The sequence below is a fragment of the Melanaphis sacchari genome, unplaced genomic scaffold (genome assembly GCF_002803265.2).
Source record: "Melanaphis sacchari strain LSU unplaced genomic scaffold, SCAv2.0 Contig0_pilon_pilon, whole genome shotgun sequence".
Lineage (NCBI taxonomy): Eukaryota > Metazoa > Arthropoda > Insecta > Hemiptera > Aphididae > Melanaphis > Melanaphis sacchari.
The window spans coordinates 17,831,117-17,857,793 of NW_020270366.1; the positions used below are offsets into that span (position 1 = coordinate 17,831,117).

The 26,677-nt window shown below is 26.4% G+C and overlaps 1 protein-coding gene across 2 annotated transcripts in view; it reads right to left on the reverse strand.

Moving 5' to 3' along the window:
- The window catches only part of LOC112594064 (protein Skeletor, isoforms B/C), a 97,320-nt gene that overhangs the window by 16,802 nt on the left and 53,841 nt on the right, over positions 1-26,677 (reverse strand). For both annotated transcript variants that reach the window (XM_025338688.1, XM_025338680.1), the window contains exons 5-6: positions 23,175-23,286; positions 30-268 (exon numbers count right to left, since the gene is read on the reverse strand). In XM_025338688.1, coding sequence (XP_025194473.1) covers positions 30-268; positions 23,175-23,286 — 351 coding nt within the window. The remainder of the gene's footprint in view (positions 1-29; positions 269-23,174; positions 23,287-26,677) is intronic.

The window sequence follows — 26,677 nt, forward strand, 5'->3', positions numbered from 1 at the left end:
ACTATCGTCGAAATGATATGGTATATTACCTCCCGACTTCGTTTGGTACTTTGACGCCGTAGGGTGATGGCTCCGAACCGTTTCCGACGAAAAAATATGCGTCCGGCCCCAAGCCGTCATAGTGTAAATTTGGTATGTAAAATGTTCGTGCGTCTAGAATACTGATATTGCCCGACCGTAAGCTGTGAGCGAAACGTTTAAACTCTGGTAAAATTCGTGGTTTGGGTGGATCCAGTGTGATTGGTATGAACACCTCGCCGAAGTTTACCTAAAAGAAGAGATTAAACCAATTAAATACAATATGATGCTTATTTGCTTATTGCGTATATACTTTTAGGTATTTATAGTATGTTTAAATGATTCAGATATTATCATGTTACTTTCCTACTCCTATTCATTATGAATCAATTTGTTTTCATTATTTATACAAATCAAATAGATTTTTCTATTTTTTTTATTGGTTCGTTTTTAATTTTTAACATTATTGTTATATTATATAGTTCAAATTACAAAGTATTAAAATATAATATTTTTGACAAAATTATTTATTAAATACCCATTTGACTAAAATCTACTCATAGAATCACGTAAATGTATTTATACACTTTAACTTGAAGTTGTTTGATGATAGTAATTTCTTAACTAAATTTAATATCTAATACAAACTGTACGTTAAACATTTCTATGATAAATTTGCTAGCGTGCATGTTTTTACATTTTTGTTTCACCTTTTCAAATTCATATTATTCAGCGTATACAATTTTAAAAGTTTAGTACCTTTTTATACATAAATATAATACGCACGATAGAGCTCAAATGAATCCGTTGTTGTAATGTGGTCGAAACATTTAAAAGAGTTGACGCCCCGACCATCGTGACTTTCGATAGATATCATTGGCGGTATACTATGTGACACGGGATCTTTTATATTACTTATGACATTGAACTAGGTATTATAAATATGACTGAACTCAGTTTTTCTGTACAATGCTCGTCACCTTATCGTAAGATTGATTATGTAAGCTATATATACGTATATACTAAACAATATTTATAATAAATGATTTCTTGTATTCTGCAATAATCTCATACATCGAATCGACTACAAAAATCTATTTGAAATAATTTTATATAATTAAACAAAATATAAAAACAGTATTTCTTGTATGCGTAAAAAATATAATATGGTTATAATTTTGAAAATTTCGTAAATCATTAAGATTCATAAATAACTATAGGTTATGATGTATTAAATTATTAATTATTAATAGTCGTGACAATATATTTCATATAGGTACTATATTTTTTACACAGGCACATTATGGTTTATACAGTTTAAGCGACATCTCAATAGGTATAATAAACATTTATATATGCATTAATTTTATTTTTTTAAAACTGTATTGGAACAGTTTGAAACACATTCTTATGTTTCGTGTTTTAATATAATATTAGTATTGCTCGTGCACAGTCAGAATACGGCACTGTTTAAAAGTTGTAAGCTTTATAACTAATGTGCAGGGCTCGGAACTTTATGCATTAAAAACAATGAACTATGTGCATACATATTATGCATTAAAAAAATGCAAATATGCAGTATAATATGCATTTATTATTTTATAAAAACGATATATTTTAAAGCATAATTATGAAAAAAAAAAATCATTTTTTTATCATAAATATTTTATTTATATTTTTCTTTTGATGATTTGAAGCTTTTATCTTGAATCTATTCCCAGAATTCTAAATTTAAAAAATAAAATTTATCAAATACAGTGATTATTAAATCATATTGGGTATTAATTGTTATATTTACCTGAATTACACTGAACGTTTTGGAAAGAAATTAAGATAGTAATATTCATATAGGTTCTCAGATTTCAGTATTTTTACTAAGAAGTTACATTAAAATGAGAAATTTGTTTAATTGTTATGATTACGTTTTAATATCAACTATCTTTGCAGTTTTCAAAATTCTGAACAAATTACGAATGAGCAGCTAAGATGTTAAATTGTGACGAGTGTAAGTATAAACATCACATACTTAGAGTAATTATACGATTCAGCAGATACTCAAATTAATTAATAACAATAATAATTTATAGCATTGAACATTTTTTTAAATGTATTTATTACAAAGACATTTATATAGATGCTCTCTCGTTGAATATTATTATTAACTAGGTATATAGTATTCACTTAACATGGTAATAATACTACATTATTGCTATTCGAAGCTTGGACCAAAAACTGGGATAATGAGGAATTCTATCACAGCTGAAAAATTAACCAGCTTCTAAACTGATTAAACATTATATCATAAAAAAGAAAAGACTACCATGTGAGTAATCGGATTACATTTTATATTTCTCTCAGTGATAATTCATGAAATGCTTATATTCGCGTCCCACGACGTATATGTACGTATTCGTACGTAAATGTGCACTAGATATTTCTTTGGTAAGAATCTGTTCATATTTTTCCCCACCATCGTCAAGCGAACAAAAGAGGTATAAAAGACCTAAAAGACGTAGTATAACATGTCCGTCGTGGAAGTGGAGAAGGTGATATTGGTAGGTAGTGATGTTGATGAAGGGTGAAAAAAAAGACGAAGTTTAAAAACGTCACGGGATTCGCAATTGTAATAATAATAATAATGTAATAATAAACGGAGAGTGGTGAAGAATAGTTCGTAGAGACGACTATTGTACATATTATATCACTAGCGCAGTAGCCCCGGATCAATCCACCTCAGTACTCTGCAGCAGTCTTTTCCGCGACAAGCGAAAGCCATACTCCTTGTCGACTGCCATGCCCGAATGCCAATCATTCACCCTAAAAGTGGTATATTTTGCCTTTACTGTTCATTACATATACTCTTTTCTTTGTCAAGGCAAACGAATCGTCTCGAAAACATTTTATATTACATTACAATAACAGAATTAATAATAATAGTAACAATAGTATAAATAATACATAATATAGTTGCTGTAGATCGTGGAAAAGGTATACGCTCATTCTCATAAGCCATATTGATTAGGTAAAAATATTATTGACGTGGTGAAGTTTTATTTTTATTATAGAATAAATTGATCGGTTTTTTTGTGACTTCATTGATTTTATATTTTAAGCGAAGGAACGAATGTATTGGTTTTACAAAATCTTATGAGTGTTTTTTTTTTATTAGTCATTACTTCCAGATTCTTGAAGTAATAAAAAATACTTCAATTTTAAACTTTAAGGGTAGTTTCTGGTAAAAAATTGAATCTAGTTGGTAGTTATGAGAGGAAAAATATGGAAAAACGGGAATATTTATAACCAATATATTTTTAAGCAAAACAGCTCGAAAATAATAAAATACAGATGTTCTCAATAATTTATCCTTACAACAATTCAAAAATATCAAAAATATACAGTCAAATCTTATTTTTATAAACATTAGTTCATTTTTTCTTCTGCAAAATTAGATATTGAAACGAATTAAAAGATATTCTATCAAACAATCTTGATATTATGTTTTAATTTATAAAATATTGATACATCACGGGGACTTAAAACTTATCGTCATAACGTAAATTCTTATTTTTTATTCAAATGTAGTTTTCAAAATATTTAGAGTAATTTTACACAATATTTTTACCGTCAAACTATTCACATAGATCTTCCGTATGTGGTATTGATGTGCAAGACGTTAGGTTGTATGAAATATAATGTTATAATAATATTAATAACTATTACTAAATATCATAATACTAATAAATATTAATACATGACATAGTACTATTAACTATTAGTATAATATGACCTTTAACTTTAAAAATAGATAAATTCACTCTAATATTAAAGCTAAAAATTATGGATTCTTTTGAACGAAAATGTTCTATGCTGTATATACTTGTATGTACGTAATATGGAGAAAAAACATGCATTTAATAATAAGAATATTCTAAAATTTTGATCATTTCAAAATTACAAAAAAAAATTATAGTTTTATTATGTTCATATAACTTGCTTTGAAATTAAGATATCAATAAAGGCTTCTGAAATTCTTTAGAAAATAATATTATCTTTAAATTATATAATAGGTTAATTCACTTACATCTTCAATATAGTATAGTAAAATAGATAAACGTGAATTTAAAATTTGTCGTTGTTATGATTCATACTTCATGGATCTGGAAGACTTCTGATTTTACTATAATATATTTTTAACAGTAAAAACGTATTGGATAATATTTAATCTAATTTTCAAGATTTAAAATAAAAAAAAATTATATATTTAATCATATCTTAATATTAGGGATAACTTTATAAACTAGGTAATATTCGTACAAATATCATATATACATATAATTGTTAACCCTAGTATGCGAAATCTCTGTATATATTATATATTATTACCTATAATATTTAATACATAGACATTAAATTACTGGTTTATAAAATATACCTATATAAATTGTTTGTTATAAAATTGTATAAAATGTTAAAATTTAATGTAGATCAAAGGATTGTGATAAAGTTATTTAAAAATACAAACATGTGTATTGTGTAGTAGATATGAATGATATGATATTATGATATTATACGTATAAATAACATAAACTCATCCATAAACTATGGTCATCGAGAAAGAAACTTCATAATACATGACGTTTCACATAATGGTACTAAGTAATAATAATATATTATTTAACTTTTACATTTTACTTTACTTTACTTTTATTTTCTTTAATTATATAAAATTAGTTATATATATAGAGTTATAATATGTACATAATATAAATTGCAATTTAAATAAAATAAAATGTTTATTTTATCAAAATATATATTAGCAATATAAACTATACATTGATTAAAATTCGTTGTATATTGTTTTAAGGTTATTGCATCAAAAAATGACAAAATAAACATGAATTCAAAACAAATTTTTAATTAATATTCATATATCATAGATAAAAACGGACGAAAATAAATTTAAATATATTAAATATTTGATGCATATTCGCCTAAAATATGAATCATTGTTATTTTAGGTGAATTAAAAACAATTTTCGGAATCATTTAATAAGTCAGTTTCTTCTATTAAAGAATTTGGCATCATATTTTCTAATGACCTCTCATTTAACAAACATATATTCTATATCTATTCTAAAGCCATGAATATGCTAGGATTTATTAGACAGCAGTGCTGTGATTTCAACAATATTATTTGTCAGATGACCTTATATTGTTTACTTGTTCGTTCAAGCATTGAATATGGATCCATAATTTGGAGCCCCTACTAAAATAGCCTGATTCGACATTTGAATTATGTCCAATATTACTTCTTAAGACACTTGTCACTTAATTTTGAATTAAACGTTTCGGTTGATAGGATATGAACTAGGTTTACATTATCTTACGTCTAGACGTAAAATCAATGATGTGTCATTCATATATATAGAAATATTTATGGGTATGGTTTTTTTTTTACAACAATTTAATAATTTTATAAAATACAAACACAATTGATTACTTTATATATAATATTATAATATATACTATATAGTATAAAGTACATAATATGTTGTATTTTAAGAACAGTTTCAACTACCTAATGGATTTTTTTTCACCTTACTACAGTAGTAAATAAAATAGTAGGTATATAGTTTACAATAATATTAATTACCAGCGATATTTTTTAGACGAGTGATTACGATTTTTTTTCTCTACGTTCTCTCCATTTGACGACAATAATTAAGACGAAAAAAGACCGTTCACGCACTTTTCCACCGCTGTGGTATTCCGAGTTTAGGGTGTGAAAAATACGATATAGTATAAGATCCCACGGGATAACCTCGTAAGTATACCCAGTCGTAAAGTTCGTACGTGCAGTAGAAAGGCGCCCGGTGATCGATGACACCGCGCTAGTAGTAGACACCAACCAGAAGACAAGTCATTTTGTGCCCGAATGAAAAATCTTTGGCACACCAATAAATTCTGTAGCTACGGTGTCGAATTACTGTGGTTGTGTCATCGTTTTCAGTAAAAAAAAAAAGACTATGGAAAAAAACATATTCTCAGTAGGTATAATATTATCAAATAAAATATATACCTACGCATCACGCTTATTGATTTTTCCTAATCACATTTTTATACCGATGTAGCACTAGACGATGATCTAGTTTGTTTTAAAGTTTAAATCATCAAGCATGCTCATGTCCATTTTTTTTTCTTATACATTTATTCATATTTTGAATTTCTAAATATCTTTATAGACTATATTTTAAATTCTTAAAATTTATTGAGTTAACTATTTAAGAAGTGCTCTATGGTGATACCTTTGTCTTTTAAATGATAGTTTTTCATTTTTACTGTAAATTATTAAGAGGACAAATTATTTGAAATTTTTTCCCTTATTCAAAATTCGAACGAGTAGTTTCTCAATTATTTGTAAAGTTTTACTAAGAATAATAGTCCTTAAAAATTATTTTACAAAAACATTAAATAGTTGTAATATCGACTCTAATATTTATTATAACTGGACAATTTTTAAAAATTATAAATATTAAATAAATATGGTCTTAAAGTATATTTGAAAATCCAAACATCAAATTTTGAAAAACTGTATGAATGAAAAATACAATAAGAGTGAGTATGCTTGATAAATATGCAATCTTAATATAGTTAGGTCGTTTTATTGATACACAAACAAGAAACCATAGGCAGAGGGTGACATTTCAATACTTAAACGTATTTCTTCAATCGACTTCACAAACTTTTTTGAATTTTGATATGCATAAGATAACTACTATTTAGGAAAACCTAATCGAACATAATATTATGTTTATCAGATATCTGATAATACATATATATTTATATAATTTAATTATAAACATAACACATAGTACAGAACGTTATGAGCACTGAAATATGTTTATGCTTAATTATAATTACTAAATTGCAATTATTAAGAAATTGTATTTATATGTTTATAAATGTATGTAATTTTTTGTAAAATTAAAAACTTAAAAACAAACAAATTACTGCTTATTTGGATTTTCAAATGTGGAGTAACTATATAATAACGACACTCTGTGCACAGTACAAACAATGCTCGTATACCAGCTGTCCTTTTAAATCAATACAATATTATATGTTACAACGGAGAAGATATATATATATATATATATATATATATATATATATAGCATTGTATATATTGGTTTTTGTGAAACATTGCATTAAAAAACAATAAATGTTTAATAGTAACGTGATTTTTTCGATCGCTGTTTTACTCTATAAAATTTATAATTACCATTATTAATATTATTAAAATTTCTGGGAATGGTTTTTTGCTGAATCAAAGGCTCGAGTCAAAGGATATTTTATTTACCTATATTTATACAATACATACATAAAATGTATTATACTATATAAATAGAGAGCGAACTGAATAAAAAAAAAAAAACTGAAAAACAAAACCTAACCGTTGTATGTTTTGTGTAAAGAATTATTATAAAATAATATATGTCTAAATGTTTATCGGTTGGCAACACACATCAAGTATATATGTTTTATAATACATTCGTATACCATCGGAGCTTCGACTTAGCTCCTGTTGCGGCAAACCAGAGACACGTGTGTTAAAAACGGTAGAGCCTTTCGAATATTTTATTGTAATCTCGCCAAAACTACGTTAATTCCAGTCGTTAGTTTGGAATGAAAATCACATCCAGGACTAAAATACCGTGGCCACGGTGGGGACTATAATATGATGATAATATCAGCCAACCGATTTTTTTTTTTTTTTAATACAATTTAAAATATATGCGCGCGTGTGCTCATCACCATTACCACTCACCAATGACCCAGCAGCCACCCTTTGTGCTTTCATATTTTACGAGACGGAAAAAGCCCGACACGCCACAGGAGCGTCGTCGGCCAAGGGTGAAAACCTTTTGAAACATTGTCTCTGGGAAATTGCACTTTGAATCTGGGTACGTACACGCGTGTAGTGTTTTAGTCACACCGCATACACAAGAGCCCGACACCTGCCATTGCACTTATTATTATACCATGTACAACGCAGATCGATAAATATCCGACAACGATATTATTGTGTATAGTAGCGTTTAGTTATTATTTTTTCTTTTAAAACGCAAAAACTTCGGATTCAAATTTAATAAATCATTTATTAACGGAAGTTTATTAGTTTTGGTTATTTTTTCTTTTTTTGTCGGGCATAATATAGCCGATTTCTCGATAAAATAATATATATGCATACAAAGGTCATCGCTCATTGTGTAGCTGATTTCTAAATGTATATATTGTATTATATTATACATAAATATGATAACTAAATAATATATATGGCTGAACAAGTCGTTTTTTTTCGAAACTACATAATTAACCACATCTCGATCGATAAGATAGTTTCGTTTGTGTATTATAATGCTACTATAACTTGAGATTTTTGCTATTTAACACATTTAATATTATTTAAGGATTATTATTATTATATTATTTTCGTCTTAAGTTTACCGTGTGTATAATATATTTTACAAAATTTCTTTTGTATTTATTAAGCTGCAACGTTTTAATAACAGTGGTTATTAAAACAAAATCCAATCATTGCAAGAAGTTCGGAGAAGTTTATGTAATAGTAAAATTTAATAAATCATATAAAAGCATCAGGACAATAAATTTTCTTCTTAATTTGCATAAAGTTTATAGTATATTATGTGTAAATACGTAAGTAACAGACAATTTTATTTTATTTCCATTGGAAATAAAAGACACACGTCAACTGATTGAAATGGAAAAAACTTAAATTTATAAAGATATTAATATATCAAATCCCTGTAGTTTATGTACATACATAAACGTGTAGCTATCGCAAAATCGCAAATCGCAATAATTAATGACGTTGTGAAAAAAGCTTATGTAAATGTCTTGAAAATTAGAAATTTTTATTCGCAGATTTTGCGTTATATAAATTGTGTTTTTTATCACGTATGCATTTCGGTGTAATTATATAAATAAATAGGATTTGCCACTAATAGTGTTGGTATGGGACAAAACACTGATATTCTGATTTATGATCCCCGACATAGTCATCACACTGAGTTCGTTAAATATTTGAGAGTGGGCAGCAATAATCGTTTCGTTATATTATTTTAATTGGAATTAAGAATTCGTGACTGGCGAGATCTTTCAAAATTTGACTATCAAGTGACTATAGCCATGTCCTATACAATATATTGGCTTATATTAACATGTCCTGATATTCATCTTAATATTATATGTACATAAAGTATACATATGTCTGTAAAGATGCAGACAATTGATGAAATAATCATCTTTATTTTAATTAAATATCAATAATATAATAATTCAATGAAACCATAATATTGATGATGGTGTAAAAAACATATAGCTACTATTCTATGTTGTCATTATATTCTGTTCTAAAAGGAAATAATTAGTTGGCTGGCTGATTTTAGTGAGTGCTACTCATTTCTGCTACTTATACGGTATTATAAAAATCACGTGGTTCTCAACTTGCTAATTGTATCATTCACGATGTGCAAAAAGCGTTATTTATCTTTTGGACTAAAGATTAGTATAGAACATTGGAGACTAGAATCCTCTAATTATCTTTTAAGACTATAGTATACACCAGGGATCTCCAAACTTTTTTTATCCGAGGACCACATAAAATAAAAAAAAGCTCTTAGCGGGCCAAAATGTATGAACACATTTAATTTTCATATATTTTAATTTATAAATTACAGCCAATACAGCTGATAATTGCTCGCACGCGCGATAACGACATAGAAACTATACATATTTTTAGAATATTTGCTGTTATTTGGCGGGTAGGTGAAAACTCATTTGAGGACCCGGGGAACCGCATCCAGCCCGCGGACCGTAGTTTGGAGACTCCTGGTATACACTATAAAATATATTTTATTAAATAATAAAATGTAAGTTATCGACGCATTTCGGTTTATAATGATCTTGACTTAATTATTTTAAGAATATTCAACTTAATTAAACAGTGATTATTTTTTTAAGAAGAAATGTAAAATTTGCATTCGACAATTATTTTATAAGAAATTAAAAAATAAAATCTCTAATATTAATGAAAATTCACATTGAATTAAAATGCGAGTTGCAGCTGGGCTTTAAAAAAAAAAAATCTCAAGTAATAAATAATCACTATTGAGAAGGTGCTCTTTCTCTTTCTCTTTATAACCGTCTTAACTTAACAAACTGATGACGAATTTCATCAAAAAAAAAAAAAATAATAACGAAATTATTTAAAAAAACTTAAGTATGTCCACAAAACTATAGTTCATAACTACTGTAATTTTATTTTCATGTTTTGAATTATTCTTATGATTAACAATGCACAAATTCTAAATAAAAATAATTTTAGAACATCAAACGATGTAACATTTTAGTAAAAACTACTTTTAGAGAAAAATAATTATAATTTTATTGGACTTAAATTATGCGTAAAGTATCGTCAATTTATTTTATTTGAAAATACTTTTCCCGGTTAAAACAATTATTCCTACGTATTATGAGTCGTATTCATAACAAGCATGAGCACAAAATGACTATTATTTATTGGGTTGTCAATTTAACGGTAAACTGTTAATTTTATTCTCGTTAGGCAACAGATAAAATTATAATTAAACATACGGGATCGATGAGCCATGAGGTTTTTAATTATTTTACATATTATTATACATATAGTATTATGACAATAATATGGTTGCCACTTTCAAAAACCTATCGGACGAGCTCTTGTACGGAGACACTTTTACGCACTTACGTCATTAATATTACACCATAATATTAAATTATATCATATCTGTCATTAATCGTTTGATTTCCATCAAATAATTTTCGATCGATGATATTCCATTATAGCGTCGATGGCAATATACATACAAATGTTGTATAGGTGTAATAATATAAAATGTGTTATAACATTATATAAGTGTTTTCCCATTCATATATTTATTTATTTAAGATAAACACCATAAAGGCTTAAGAACAGATGTATTTCAGGTATAGGAAATCAATAAAATTACAATTGCATTTCTTAATTAATAAACAACATAAGAATACTAAATAATTAATACATAAACTTAAAAATTAAATAATACATATACAAATTGATATACTGGATAATTTATAATTAATAACGGATTAAGTCTAACCTGAACTCATTTTACAATTTTAAAATTCTCTTAAAAGGGTTATTCTGACCACAATTGTTTTAATAGGTTTTCATATGAAAAGCGGGGCATGATTTGGAGTTATGTGTTGTATTAGGAAAAGAATAAGCACTAATAATGGGGAACATAATGTTGAGCCATTTATCAACTTTGAAAGAAAGGAAATATTTGAATTTTTCTTTCGGATATATAAAATATTGAGATTGAGACTATTTTGAATGAATTATGGTTTTATTATTTAATATATTATTTTTATAAACAATAAAGCGTAAAAATCTTCTCTACTTTTATCCAGTTTTTCAATTTGGTAAGTAGAAAATGGACACAACACTATTGATCCATATTTGAAAAAACGAGCGAATTAGAACGCAGTATAGAATTTTTAAACAACGTATATCCTCAATAGAATAAATTTATCTAATTAAAAACCTGAATGTTCTTGTAGCTTTTAAACTAATTTGATCAATATGGGATAAAAACATAAGATTCAATTGAAACTTGAAAGGTAATATCAAGATAGTGGACCGTTATCAAGGAAAATAAAATTATCAATTTTATAAATTAAGTTTTATTTTTATTTTTCTCCGAATGACATTTTAAAACATTTAGAAACATTATGACTTAACTTATTAGATTAACACCATTTAATTAAGAAATTATTTAAATAATTTTGAAGGGAAAAACAATCTATTATGTTAGAAATAATGCAATAGAGTTAAGAGTTTAAGGTCATTAAAAGAAAGTTTTAACTCTCAGAATTTTAAGCAACAACCAGTATCCATTAGAAATATCAAAAACAACCAAAAAAATAATTGTACACCTTGTGGGATTCCAGATGGTACTGCTGAACTTGGAAAATTAATAATCATTAACTTGTTGAAAACCATCTGTCAAATAGGATTTAAACCAATTTAAAATATTTCCTAGAATACCAATCTTTTTTAATTTTATAAGGATTTCAAGGTTTACTGAATCAAATGATTTACCTAACTCGCAGGCCTTTTTCAATAGGCTCAAATATATTTGGAGAAAACAAAGTAAATTTATTTCAGTAGAACATCCTGATATAAAACCGAGTTAATTAGTACATGGCTAATATTTAAAAAGTTATGAAATAATTTGTTTGAATAATTTTTCAAAAATTTTAGCCAAAAAAAAATTTGGAAATAGGTCTGTAATTAGATACGTAATTTTTTAAGCAAAATTTGAATATAAGTGTATTGAAACTTAACTTGCAGAAAAATAGATATGCACCACTGTTAAGAGAGCAACTAAAAATAATACGAATTGGAATAGATGAAGCATATTCACATGATTTTATTAATATTTTGAGAATACTATGAGGACTAGGATTAAAGCTTAAGCAACCCAAACCTAACAGGATTTCAGAGAGGAAGAATTGAATATTAGATAGAACAATCAATTTGGATAATGAAGTAAAAAATTTTGTTAAATCAGTCGTGTTATCTAAGTACAGAGAGATAAAATAATCTTTTAAAAGTTCAAATATTTCAAAGCCATTAGATTTTTTAATATTATTAAATTTCATAACATATGGGATATTATTATTTTGTTTTAATTTTTTTATATAGTTCCAAAATGACTTATTAGAGTATCGTCAAAAATGAGATTTTATATAACTGATATACGAATTATAGTTTAATTTGAACTTTATTTTACATAATGCTCTGGTTATTGATAATTCAGTGTTTATATTATATTTAAACAATTGTGAAGTCGTTTCTTTTTTGAAATCATATTTCTCAGTTTATTTCTATACTATTTCAGGAAAGTGTTGATCCCGATTTATGTTTTAGGAATAAATAATTTAATAGAACTATAAATGACGTTATAAAATGGATTTAGTGCAGGAGATGCATTAAATTAATTTAGAATAATAAATAGGCAGATTATGGAACACAAATTATTATTCATTGCATTATAATTATCCTTATAAAAATGATTAAACTCATGATTTTTCTTACTTAAGTATTTATTGAACTTTACATTTAGACTAATTACCTGAAATGGTGGATAGACTATATCAATTTTTACTAATAGGAATAATATTTTAAGAACTGTTAATTTTGCATTATTGGAGAGTATTAGATTTAGATTATTAAAAGAGTGATTTTGAATTAAGTTGTGTTGAAAAAGTTATGAAAACACATTATTAGCTCTTCAAGTATCTCAGATTTATTAGTTTTTATGCTACTTTAATGTCGTCATGCAAATTAATGTCTCCCAGTACAAACCTGGTAAGTTGAATTTACTGCAAGTATAATTACAGATTCAGGATTATTTATGTATAGGATTTCAAGTGAATCACAAAAGGTTTTAAAAAATTCTAAGGAACTATTAGGTGGATATTTACATGATTGTAATAATACTTTAACACTATTAATATACACCATTAATGATAGATATGTACAATTTAAATTAGAAGGAGGGAGTAAGCTTGAGCGGAAATATATGTGAATAGTAATCAAAATACCACTACCTTTTTGATGACAACTTCTTTTAGCTCCCTGTACAATACCAAAATTGAATTGTCAGATTATGAAGAGTGAGGATTAAAATCTGATTGCAAGCTTTATTATGCAATAATTAAATTTCGGTTTTTAATTCATTATTTCCTTTTTTTAATAGTAAAATATCAGAAGAGAGAGATTCTATAATTTATCGAAAATAGTTGATGACGTATTTTCATGAATTAGTAATTTTAATTTAACTGACTGAATTTATGAATGATTCGCCTTAAGTGAGACTATAACATTTTTTGAAGAGATATGATCTGTACTATTTTTCCCTTTGAAAACTTAAGAAATATTAAATTTAAATGTAGAAGATCGAGCTATTGAAGACATAATATACTATAATAATTGACAGCAGTAAAATAGTAGAGGTAAAAAAACCGTTAGTAAATGCATCGATAAAAAAGTAATCAGTATTTTAGTTGAAAAATAAGCTTTATTTCACAATAATAAAAAACAATTGATATAAAGATGGGCGTCTTATCGATATAGAAAAATAAGCTTTTAATATGTGGTATACATAAATAAAGACTTACTACACAGCAAGTTATTTTTTTTATAGTGAAATAATTAATGTTAATTGTAACAACAATGAGTAGGAGAAGCTGATAACCTTTAAATTAAATGAGAATTCAAACACGGGGAATAAAATATATCGAACAAATATGAATGATATTACCTAAAATTATTTAGTAAAACGTATAAGTATAAGATACGTGATCAAGTTGAAAAAAATAGAGCGAATGAAGTATATGTGACATCGAGCTCTGCACAAACTGTACTGTAGTGTATATAATATTAATATTATAATTTTTTTTGTTTATCACGAATTCAATTTTGCATTTTATGATAGCGAAAACCGAACGAAGAAAAAAAAAATGTTTTAAAAAGAAACGGCGACAACGGCGTTTTCTCTACTTTTTGTGCGCTGCCTTTTGCACTTGAGTGCGTTATAAACGCCGTGTTTCATGGTACACGTGTCTCCCGGTCTGACTTCAAGCGGCTGCACGTTCATATAAAAACGTTATAATATTATGGCGACGCCAAGACTATAATATATTATATACATTACATATTTTCATCGTATATCGAACTTGCGCGCGCGATCGAATTTAAAAATAAACGTCTCATCCTCAACAGAATAAATGCGTTATAGGTGTACGTGCGAGTGTGCGGACGTGTAAGGGTGGAAATAAAAATCTCGGCACGCCTTTTGGATTTGAATTTCGAGATTTTTTTTATTCCGTCCTCTCATGAATAACAATATTATTTATTATGTATATAAGAATAATAATGATAATAATACGTCGTATATGCTTTATATCGCCGCCGTTTGTTTCCCTATTCAAATGCGCGACAGGAATACGAAACTACCCCTATAGGCTTACACTTCGTTAGTCTAACTCTAAACACAATAGATAATGAACATCGACTTTTTAAAATCGTTTCTTAAAACTTAATCGAATGTTTTTTAAAAAAAAAAGTAGGTTGTATTATCAAATTAAATAGTAGAAAGTTTAATCAGACAACTTGGAGTGAGTTATAGCATTTTTTTTTTTTGAGAATTTTTCTTTGCTTTTAATCACTGTTCAGATTTACAGTACATCAAACATTTTATTAAACCTCTATAAAGTTTGAAAGTATTTATTTATTTTATTTTTATATTTGATGTTTTTGTTTATCGTTTACCATGATATAGTTAATCAATATCGTGTTTTCATCGTTAATAATTAAATATTGAAACTGAAGAGATGATTCGATTATTTACAAAGAGTGCATAAAATATGTTAAGTATACTATGTATTTATATGTAAATACAATTTTCTCTATAATTATTTTATTTGATTTGAAACTCAAACATTTAAAATCCTTACCGTTAATGTTCATTGTGCTCAGTATTGGGAATTTAAATTTTGAAGTACATACTATAATAATCTATCTCTACTATAGATGATAATGTACTATAATAAACGTACAAAAATATCTGATTAACATTATTCCGTGGAAGATTGGCTATAATAAAATTCTAGATTTGTATTAATTCACAGTGTCACACGTCCATGGGGTAGCTCTTCGTTTCACACATGCAACCGTTATAGGTTTGTAATCTACATACATTGTGCTATCAAGTATCAACTTCAGTAATAAATACGTTATTTAAAAGTGTCTATTGTTTAAGTATGAAAAAACAAAAAATAAATTATCGAATCCTTCCCTTCGCATCATTCTACTACCCATAATTAAATTGTCATATATTATTATTATTATATACGAATAATGTAATGGTCGTCGTCGCATACGTTGATTTAAGTCACTCACGTGATTCACGTTATATTTCGCGCACGCCTTGTAGAATTGAGTTATACTATTGCATCGCGGCAATAAATGATACTATTAATATGTAGTTTAACTCTCAACGTCTTTTGTACGAAATTAACTCTCAGTGCCAGTGCATTAAAAAATATAAAACGCATTAATGCGTATAACAGAGCGAATCTTGCCGAGAAGAGATAAAAACAAAAAAAAGATGAAAAATAGGGACTGACACCCTTATTATTACCACTGTAATATATATGTGTGCATTTGCGGGTTTCGTGTATATTATATTTTATACTGTAGAGTTATCGCTTCCTTCCGAAAACGATTTAAGCGTGTATAATAAAGTTTTATTGGTTCGCGTACTACGCCTAATACCTGCTGCAGCTGAAGACCAACAACTTCCGTAAGTGCGCAACAGCTAGTTTTCGTTTATTATTGCGACGCACGCAAAGCCACCCCGAATATTGTAACCACCTTGACGTTCATAATAAGTCAATTATACAGAGTGATTCACCAGGCAATGCTCATCTATTTTTCCTTTTTATAATAAATTTGTTCACGCTTTGATTTTTTGGGTTTTCAGATATATTTATTCATTAAATTCTCATTTTAAAAATGCATAGTCACTTTTTTATACCATTTTAGAGGACGCTACACTTATGTTATTTAAAGATTTAAAGACAGGCAATTTTCATGAAATTTTGAGTATAGGTTTTTTTGTCATTTATATTTGGAGAATTTGTAAAATTTGTACACACTTTAGTACAACCAACATAAAATATAACAAATTTTGGTTTCAAGGGATATTTCAAAATATTTGCATATAATTGATCTGAGTAGATAGAATTGTCTATTTAACTTTAATCTTGAGTTTTAGTCGAGTGGATGTATTAGATCCATGTTAGACGTTTGAAAAATGTAAGGCCTTGGTATTTGGCTGTGTCTAAGTTTGGTATGATTCGTAGCTCAAGATGGAGATGAAGATTGGTTATGATGAAACATTTTGACTTTTGATATAACTTAACTCTTACATCTTAAATATATTACTTGAATATTAATTTAAATAATTTTAAAAATGGCCACATGTTAATAACAACAATGATTGTTTTGTGTAATAATGAAATTATATAGAAAAATTGTTCTACACAGGGAAAACTTACGAGTACAGTATTTATAGTAGATTTATCAAATGGTTCAGAAAAAGAAGAAAACATTAACTGTTTCGTAGAGCTTAATTTTTTTTTAATTTTAATACTTATACGTCAGTTAATAAAGAATTAAAAAAAAAAAAATCAAGAATCTTTATGAGTGAATGATTTGTGATTTAGATTAACATTAAGTTATCAGAAAAGAAATGCTAAGACAGATAAAGACCTTATCTACATATTGTGAAAATTTGGTAAAGCTTTACTGAGAATACTATCTCTATAACTTAATAGCTCGCAAACCATTTTTTAAGATAAATTACGGACGGCGTTAGCGTGAGACGTCTTCGTAAAAAGTATTCTGAGACGATACAAACTTTCTTTTGTAAAAAGAAACACTTTTTTTAATTGTAAATAGTTAAGAAGATGATTTTTTTTTTAATATCTTTTTTTTTTTTTTTTTTTTTTTTGTTAATAAATTGAAATAATAATGAAAAATTTTTTAGAATAAATAATTATTTATGATACCAAATTAAAAAAAAAAATTAAGACTAGAATAATTTAATTATTATAATAATTAATATCATTAATTTATAAAAAATTGACTATAATAAGAATTTTTTTTACTAAGAAAATTTATCCTATTTATTTTGTATATTTTTTATAAATTCACTATTTCAGGACTATTTACCCTAGTACATCAAGACATCAAGTTTAATAACTCAAAACTATTCATTTGAATTTCGATTTAAATAAGTCATCAGTTTCATAAAAAATCCGATCAATAATTTACAGTTAAAAGGGTGGTTTTCATTTGAAAGCTTATAAACTAGGTATAGAATAGTTACTCTTATGATGAATCTCCTGATATATATATATAAGTAAAATATACGATTTTATTATTTACAATTCATTGTTTCCAGTTATTTTTCATCTAACTTTGTTTGATCGTAATAGCAATAAAGTAATTTGTTTAACCTTGTATATTATGTGTAAGTTCTTCGTGAAATGCCGCGATTTAAATTGCATCACTCTTATGCCAACATGACATGAAGATTACGACTTTATTCAGATTAAAACTGTTTATGATATCCTGTAACGATTTCTAGCCGGCCGATAGTTTTCGTATATGATAATAAATAAGGTCCCGATTGTTCCGTGTAGCTGGCGAACGTAACTTCAACTATACGCAACTAATATCAAGTATAGTTATAATAGTATAAACGTAGAGATTTGATATTTTGAATGCGATGGAATTTGCAAACGAGTGACGACTTATTCTTTTTTTTTTCAGACAAAAACCAACAATAAAAATATGCTATCATGATTAAAACTAATCTTAGTTCTTTTGTCATTGCAAAAATATATCGTAATATTATCCTCCACAATAATCAAATCAAATAGATTTAGATTAAAAATTATATGATAAATTGATAAAATTTAAGTAAACTCTATGTAGTATATAATTATATTATAATATAATTTACTTATTGTATTCCGTTTTTTTCCTATGCAACAATCTCCGTATAATATCAATTTGTTTTTGAAAAAAATAGTTAGTATTATTGAATTATTTAGTCATCAAGTTATGATATATATTCCACTTTCTGTATATTTTTTATGGGGGGAGGGGGTAGATTCACTTAACCTAATTAACGGGTTCATAGTGATTCATTAAGCATTCAATTTTAATAAGCCTTAATTTTTCATTATTTGATATTATTATGATATTATGTACTTACTGTGGCCTACGAAGAACAAAATATAATAATAATAATAATAATAATAATAATAATAATAATAATAATAACAATAATAATAATAATAATAATAATAATATTAGAAATATTTGTCTGTATATCATATACTCATATACAGATAGAATTTTTCTGTTTAACACAATAATGATCGCGTACACCTGTATTAAAATATATATTTTATGTGAGTTTCCAAGTATACTTCCCCAATTTTTTCCTTAAATGACGAATTTGATCAAATTCTAATTTTATAAATTTTTGCTTGGCGAATCAGCCTGTATTCTATACTGCCTGTAGTTATTACGAAACTTCATTTTTCAATTTACGATCGTTATATTTATATTATTATTATTATTATTATTATTATTATTATATATATATATATATATATATATATATATATATACACACACATTTATTTAATATTGGAAAGCTATGGTTCACTAGATATAATACGGTGCTCTTTACGGCTCTCCATAATACATGTATAGAATCTTTAACATGATTTTGAATTAAATATACTATTGTACGTTTCAATCAATTTTGAAATTCTTAGTACCTATTCAGGTTTGAGTGTTATTACTATTAAATTGCACATTTTCGAGAACATTTTTAATTTTTAAGATAATCACATTTCATAACAAAGTTTTTCAAAGAATTCATGAGTAAATTAAAAATAATTAATAATAATTGAATAAATCCAAGTCTATATTATACTATGAGGCCTCTATACAGAATGGTTCATATTAAGCATACTTATTCTCAATTTATTTCTTTAATGATGAATTTATTAAACTTCTGTTTTGGAAGTTTTAAATGTATTTAAAGACCATATTTTAAAATACTTGAGATATTTTGTTTTATTGTAGGAAAACTTCAGGTTGTCAATTGAGAACCATCTTTTGTAAATTATTTAGTAGATATTTATTTTTTATGAAAATATTAATATACTCGTATCTATTTAAAATTTAAATTACTGATTTCTTGATTATTTAAAAGGTTATGCTAAGGATAATAATAATTAAAAATGGTTTTCAAAAATATAAAATATTTCTAAAATTAAATTTAGTATATATTATTTATTATGCTTGAGATATTTTTACGAATTATTAATATTGATAAATTAATACTAACTTTGTTGTAAATTTTTAAATCCCTAAAGTCCCCATATTATCTTCCAAATCAATTATTATAGTTTTATTATTGTGTATAAGTATATATTACTTCAAACACTACCCGTTATAAATTTAGTTTTGATACACGTCAATATGTTTAAAAAAATTATCCGCTTAATAAATTATAGTAAAAAAAGGTTTTCATTTGAAAAATAGAAGATTGTATCTCTATAGAATATTCCTTATAAAATATAAGTATATCTTAATTTTAAAATATGTCTTTAAGTATATTTAAGAATTCCAAGTTCAGAAATAATAACTGCATTAAACTACTCAAAAAAGAAGTTGGTTCGCGCGACGGTGAATAACTCAGTATATATTATTAATAATATATAGTCAACAAATATTTCATGTTTTTAATTACTCAGCTTTATTTAATAAAAGCTAATTTATAAAACTGAAATTCAATTCTACATAATATAATTAACACATATCTTGCATCAATATAGTTTAAAAAAAGCAAAACAAATTTGCTATACATTAAAACATGATTATTAATTTTCATTAGTTATTTCCGTGTTCGTAGGTAATAAAAAAATAAACAGAACGAAGGACAGACGTGTGTTGAAGAAGTAATTTCTCGGAAACGTAGGTTGATGATGATTAGGAAAAAAAGAGGAAAAATAGAATTTCGTCGGCTGTCTGTGAAAAGTGCGTTTGATTGTTGTAAACGGTTTACTTTTATTCTGTGATTTTCAAAACGCCGCAGCGGCAAAAAGTGTAATATTGATTTTGTGCCACTCTGCAAGTACACCGTGCTGGTAGACGGTAGTTTTCAGTCACGGCCATCACTCGTCGTCGACCGAGAATAATGTAAGTGGGGTGGGGTGTGGACGGATGGTTGAGCGTTGGACCTATTACTTTAGAAAAAAATGAAACAAAAAAAAAAAAAAAAACAGAACGCACCACGCGAGAAAGTGAATGAGGGAAGATAAAATTTGAATTTTGACGCTAGGAAAAGCAGTAAATAAATTTATGAGGGAGGATTTATATTCCTTTTCCCCTGCAGTAGTTCGATATCGAAATAACATAATTCCGGTTCATTTTCGAAAATAATATACGCGCTTGTATAAGAAATGCAAAAAAAAATATACAATATTATGTATAAATATAGCATCTTGATTTACAATATTAATATTATTATATTATTATATTATATATACTAGGGCTTTAAGTTTTTTTTTTTTTTTAAGTTTTTTCGTCTGACCCAGATGCCAATATTATTAATTGAAAAGAACGATTGTGAGTTATCGTATTGTCGCATGTGTGTCATGTACACCAAAATACATAAAGGTACACAAATATTATAGGCCAAGTGATTTTTTTTTTTTTTTTTAGTATTAATAAATATGACTAGGACTCATTGAGTTTAAAACTCACGTGGAGGCTCAGTAGTTATCTTGTTTATTATATGTTCTTATAGAATTAAAAAAAAAAATTCAAATCCAAAAGTGTAGATTAGAACAGCAAAAAAATTTAGAATGAAATAAGATAAAACAAAACAACCAATTAGTATAAAAATGGAAGTTTACAAAGTAGGTATTTAATAATGATATTTCGGTTTTGATGCATCATATTCATGAAGGAGCCAATGGGTAATGTATTTTTTAAACAACGATAGGTATATATCTTTTAAAATTAAACACTTACTTTCTTAAAAAGCATTAAAGTTTTTGAATTGCAATATACATTTTTTTTTAAATTTTATATTCCTAAGCAAATTTATTTTTTGAGAACTCTGATGTATAATAATTTAATTCAAACGAGTAGTCAATTTAGTTAATTGATTATAACTTATAAGTATTTAATTTTTCATTAGTGGTATGGTGTAGCATAGGGATATTTCCAATATGTTGGCTCATTTCTATAAGATCATTTGTAAAACTAAATATTTATAACTAATTAACTACTTATTTGAAATTCATAAAATTCAATTTATTTATAAAATTATAAGTATTATAAAAAAAAAAAAAATCCAAAAACATTAATATACTTTTTAATAAATTGAGTTATTTAATTTTAAAGAATGTCCTTATATAATACAGATACGCGTTCTTACACTTATTATGTTATTAATATTGTACAATGTACATATTATTTTGTTATAGACACGCCTTGTTATGATTTTCAGACACGAAACTTTTTTTATTCACCATTGTGAGTTTCCGAGCTCACAACTTTCATGGTAGAAAAATATTAAAACAAACTATTGTACGACACGCCAGTGTGTAGGTTTTAATGTTTTCAATTATTCGCGAATGTGACGCGTGCGTAACGTGTATTATATGCATACATAATACTATAATAGGTGCGTGAGGTTTAATCAGTATTAAACCGAAAGCGAAAACGCATAAGACGATTTTCCATAAAATTGTGTATGCCGCGAGTTTGCAATAATGTATAACACAGTACATACGTATATGTATGTATATATATCTGAGATATATAACATCGAATCAAACAATTTCACGTAGACCGTCTGTGAAAAAATAAATGATTCGTATGTCATTAATGTATAGGGTTATTCAAAATTAATCACTCAATGCTTTGAATCTGGCTTCTTAGGCCACATAATATTATGTTATATCATGATTATTTCTATTGAGGATACGTTAAAGATATCGTGGAAGTTCCGTCATCAACATAAACTATATACGAGCTAAACAATTAGCGAAGTTAATTAAAACAGATATGCATAACGAAATTAATTTTAGTTCTGACTAAATATTATTCATGTAACCTTAATAAATAATTAAAATAATTCTTATTACATCCTACATAAAACATTAATAGGTATCAATAAATACATTTGAGATATTATTCTTTTATGTAAAGTATTATATACTACTCTAAACTTAAAAACTAAAAAATACATAAGCAATCGGATAAATCTTTTTAAATTACACTACATGTATACTTATATATATATATATCATGTATGTGAATAGATGTATGTATTCGTATGCAAAAACAGTATAAAAAATTTAATTCGATATGTTTCACTCACCGTAAACCGCCTACACCAGACTGATAGCCATTTGATGTCTTTGATGCGTTTTCCGCCCGGCAATCGCAATATGATGTTTGAATTGTTGTGCGTTTGTAGCGGGGGTGGTTCCCTGTGAAACAAGAACAACAATCTGGTATATTATACGTTATTATATTATGGAAATAGTTATAAATATATTTGATTCAATTTTTTAGGTACTAAAATTTCGTGTTCCAAAAAATATTGACAAGATTATGATTACAGTAGGTAACCCAGAAGTAAAAGTTAATTTTAATTTTTTTCTTTCATTGATCTTTTTAATCCTGGTAACTAAAGCCATTAACTGTAGAAAGATATAGTAGGTTTTTTGTGTAAGGTTTGTTTGTAAGGTTAGAATACGTTTTGTGTATGTGTGTATAATTTGGATTCGTCACTAAGAAATCTAGTGGTCACCTATCAGAGAACTAGCGATGTCGGCTGATACACATTAGTGATTAAGGCCAATCGCCGCGTCACACCAGGCCACACAGTTCATATAATTAATCACGTAACCAATAACTATTCAATAGCTACCCGTCATAGTATTTATCTATTATAGACTATCATATTAAGCCCCAAAGAAAAATGTTATTATATAATTTTAATGAGAGCTTTTATACTTATCGATAGAAAAATCAAAAAAGATAATATAAATTAAAAATTAAAAAAACCAAAATAAACCTAAAGAAATAATCAAAAAGTGAATAAAAAATTATTTTATTGGTAGTCTAATAAATTAAAATAATAATTATTATTTCATTACTGTTATTAGTTAAAAATGTCTTATAAGTATTAAATTATAATTCACGAGGATCAGTGCTTGGACCAACGTTATTTAATATATTATATTGATATGATATACCAACGCCACAACACTGTCAACTAGCAATGTTCGCAGACGGCACAGCTATAATTACACAAAACCAAGCTCTCAAATATTCAATAAGAGACTTACAAAACTCCCTAGACGAATAACCCCTATGGTTCTCAAAATGGAAACCTAACCAAAAGCGAAACAAAAATATTTACCCTAAAAAAATACATAAACCCGACTTTAATAAAAATTAACAACCAGGAAATCCATTAAAATAACAAGGGCTACTCAGTGAAATATCTGGGACTACACCTGGACGAAAAATTAAGCTGGAAAATGCATATTAACAAAAAATTAAATCAAGGGTACACTAGGCTGAGAATACTGTACTAAACCACAGCTCAACCATACAAATGAAATGCTCTTTACTACTATACACTGCAATAATAAGACCACTAATAACATACACAGCCTGGTATGGGCAAAAGCTTCACAAACAAAAATTACAAAATTACAAACCCTTCAAAATAAATGTTTAAGAATACCACTAAAAACCCCGTGGTTCATGAGAAATAAACAATTACACAACGATACAGGCCTTCCCTACCTATCAGAATGAATAACACAACAGTTCAAAAACTTCCACGAAAAACTCCACAAAGCTGTCGGTGCTCTCCATTACAAAATTGGCAGAAGATTCGTCAACCTAAGACTAAAACCACAGCTTTCACAGGACACCTTACTTGAACCCAAATAAGACATCTCAAATTCCAACTCGGACTTAGACATCTAGACATATAAACTAAACAAAGTTAAAAATTGTATTTTTACTTTTTGTAAATATCAATGTAAATTAATTGTAAGCATAATAACCAAAATGTAAATAGTACTTAAATGACATCGTAAGAATACTAAGTGTATTGACATAATACAAATTAATAAATGAAAAAAAATTATAATTAATGACTGATTTATTGTTAATTATTAATATATTATAATATTAAATCAAGTAAATTAAATACTGTAAAAACGTAATAATTTCAAACTCTGTGTATATTAATATGTATGTATGTATAGAAATTAATATCAATTTATACATAATACGTGTAAACTGTATAAATATTTAACCAAGTTTACAATATATAGAACATTTTGTAAGGAATATAGCAGCATTTATTAAATTAGTTGCGAAAGAATAATATTGTTTGCGTTACCGATTCAAGCACTATAAAATACAATATTATATTGTATTATTTGTCCATACACATCATATAGATAAAATTAACGTATATAAAAACAAAAGGTTGTATTCTAGGAAATACAACTTTTTTTATTTTTAACTTTAAATTTATTTCTAGTTGAATAATTTTGCGATTTTGTTTTTAAAAATGCACGATGGTTGAAAAATAATCGCTCTCATCTTAACTTTTATATTCACACAATTACACGACAATGAATTTGCATCGTACACAAGGTTACATTGTGAAACATATTATTATAATATGTTATTCACAATGATTTATTTTATTTCTTAACCTATTATAATACATCGTCACCGTGCAGTATTCATGATAACAGATATTAGTACTTGTAAGTTGTAATATATTTTGTATGGTGATATAAAATATTTTTCTTAAGTGGGCAGTAAAGGAGATGATTTGAAATATATTTTAGTTTTACATTTTTAAAATAAATTGTCACACTTATCAGATACTAGGAAAATGGAACCTTTACAATATTGTAGCAGAATTGTCTGTTTATGCCGCCGTAGTGTTATAATTTTAATGGTGAAATGCATTCAAATTTCATATGAACATCATATGATTTGAAAACAAGATAACAATAAACAAATTAAAGTCTAAATATATTAATGAAATAGTCTGAAATTAATTTAATATTAATTAATAAACCATATTTTGATGTTTATACTTATAAGTAAAAAATTGTCAAAAATATTTGATTTTCAAGTTCTTATCATGTAGATTAATATAAATCATTGAACTAAATTTGTAAAATAATTTCATCAATTTTATAATTACTTGGAAATGAGAATACTATAAGCTGTTTAATTAAAATTAGAATTAATTATTAGATTTAATCAAATTATTATTATTTCATGATATTATATAACTATTTAAATCTTATTCTTTAGAAACTCTCACCTAGGTTTCAATAAAATATTAATATATCTTAACCTGTTTTTGTTAATATACTACTAAATATATAAATATTATTACTATCATGACACTTTAAAATACTTAGGATACAGTTTGTATTGGTTTGATTGAATCTAAATTTTAATTTTCAATAAATAATTCGAACTGAATAATTATTACAGATATAATATTATCTAACATAGAAAAATATCGATATTCGGATGACAAATTTTCAATATGATGCCTTTAATTTTTCTTATTTTTTTTTTTTTTTTCAGTGAAATGTCTACCAACCTAAATTAATTTTATATTTTATTTTTATTAACAAAATAAACGTAAGTAGAGTGATTTTTGCACTGCAAAAACACTTACCTATGTAAAATAGTTGGAATATACTACAAACGTAAGACACGTTCAAGAAATCGCTCTACATACATTATGCACGTAAGTACCACTTAATCGGGTTACCGAATAAAATTATAATAATACGCATTTTCGTATTGGGTTTACAG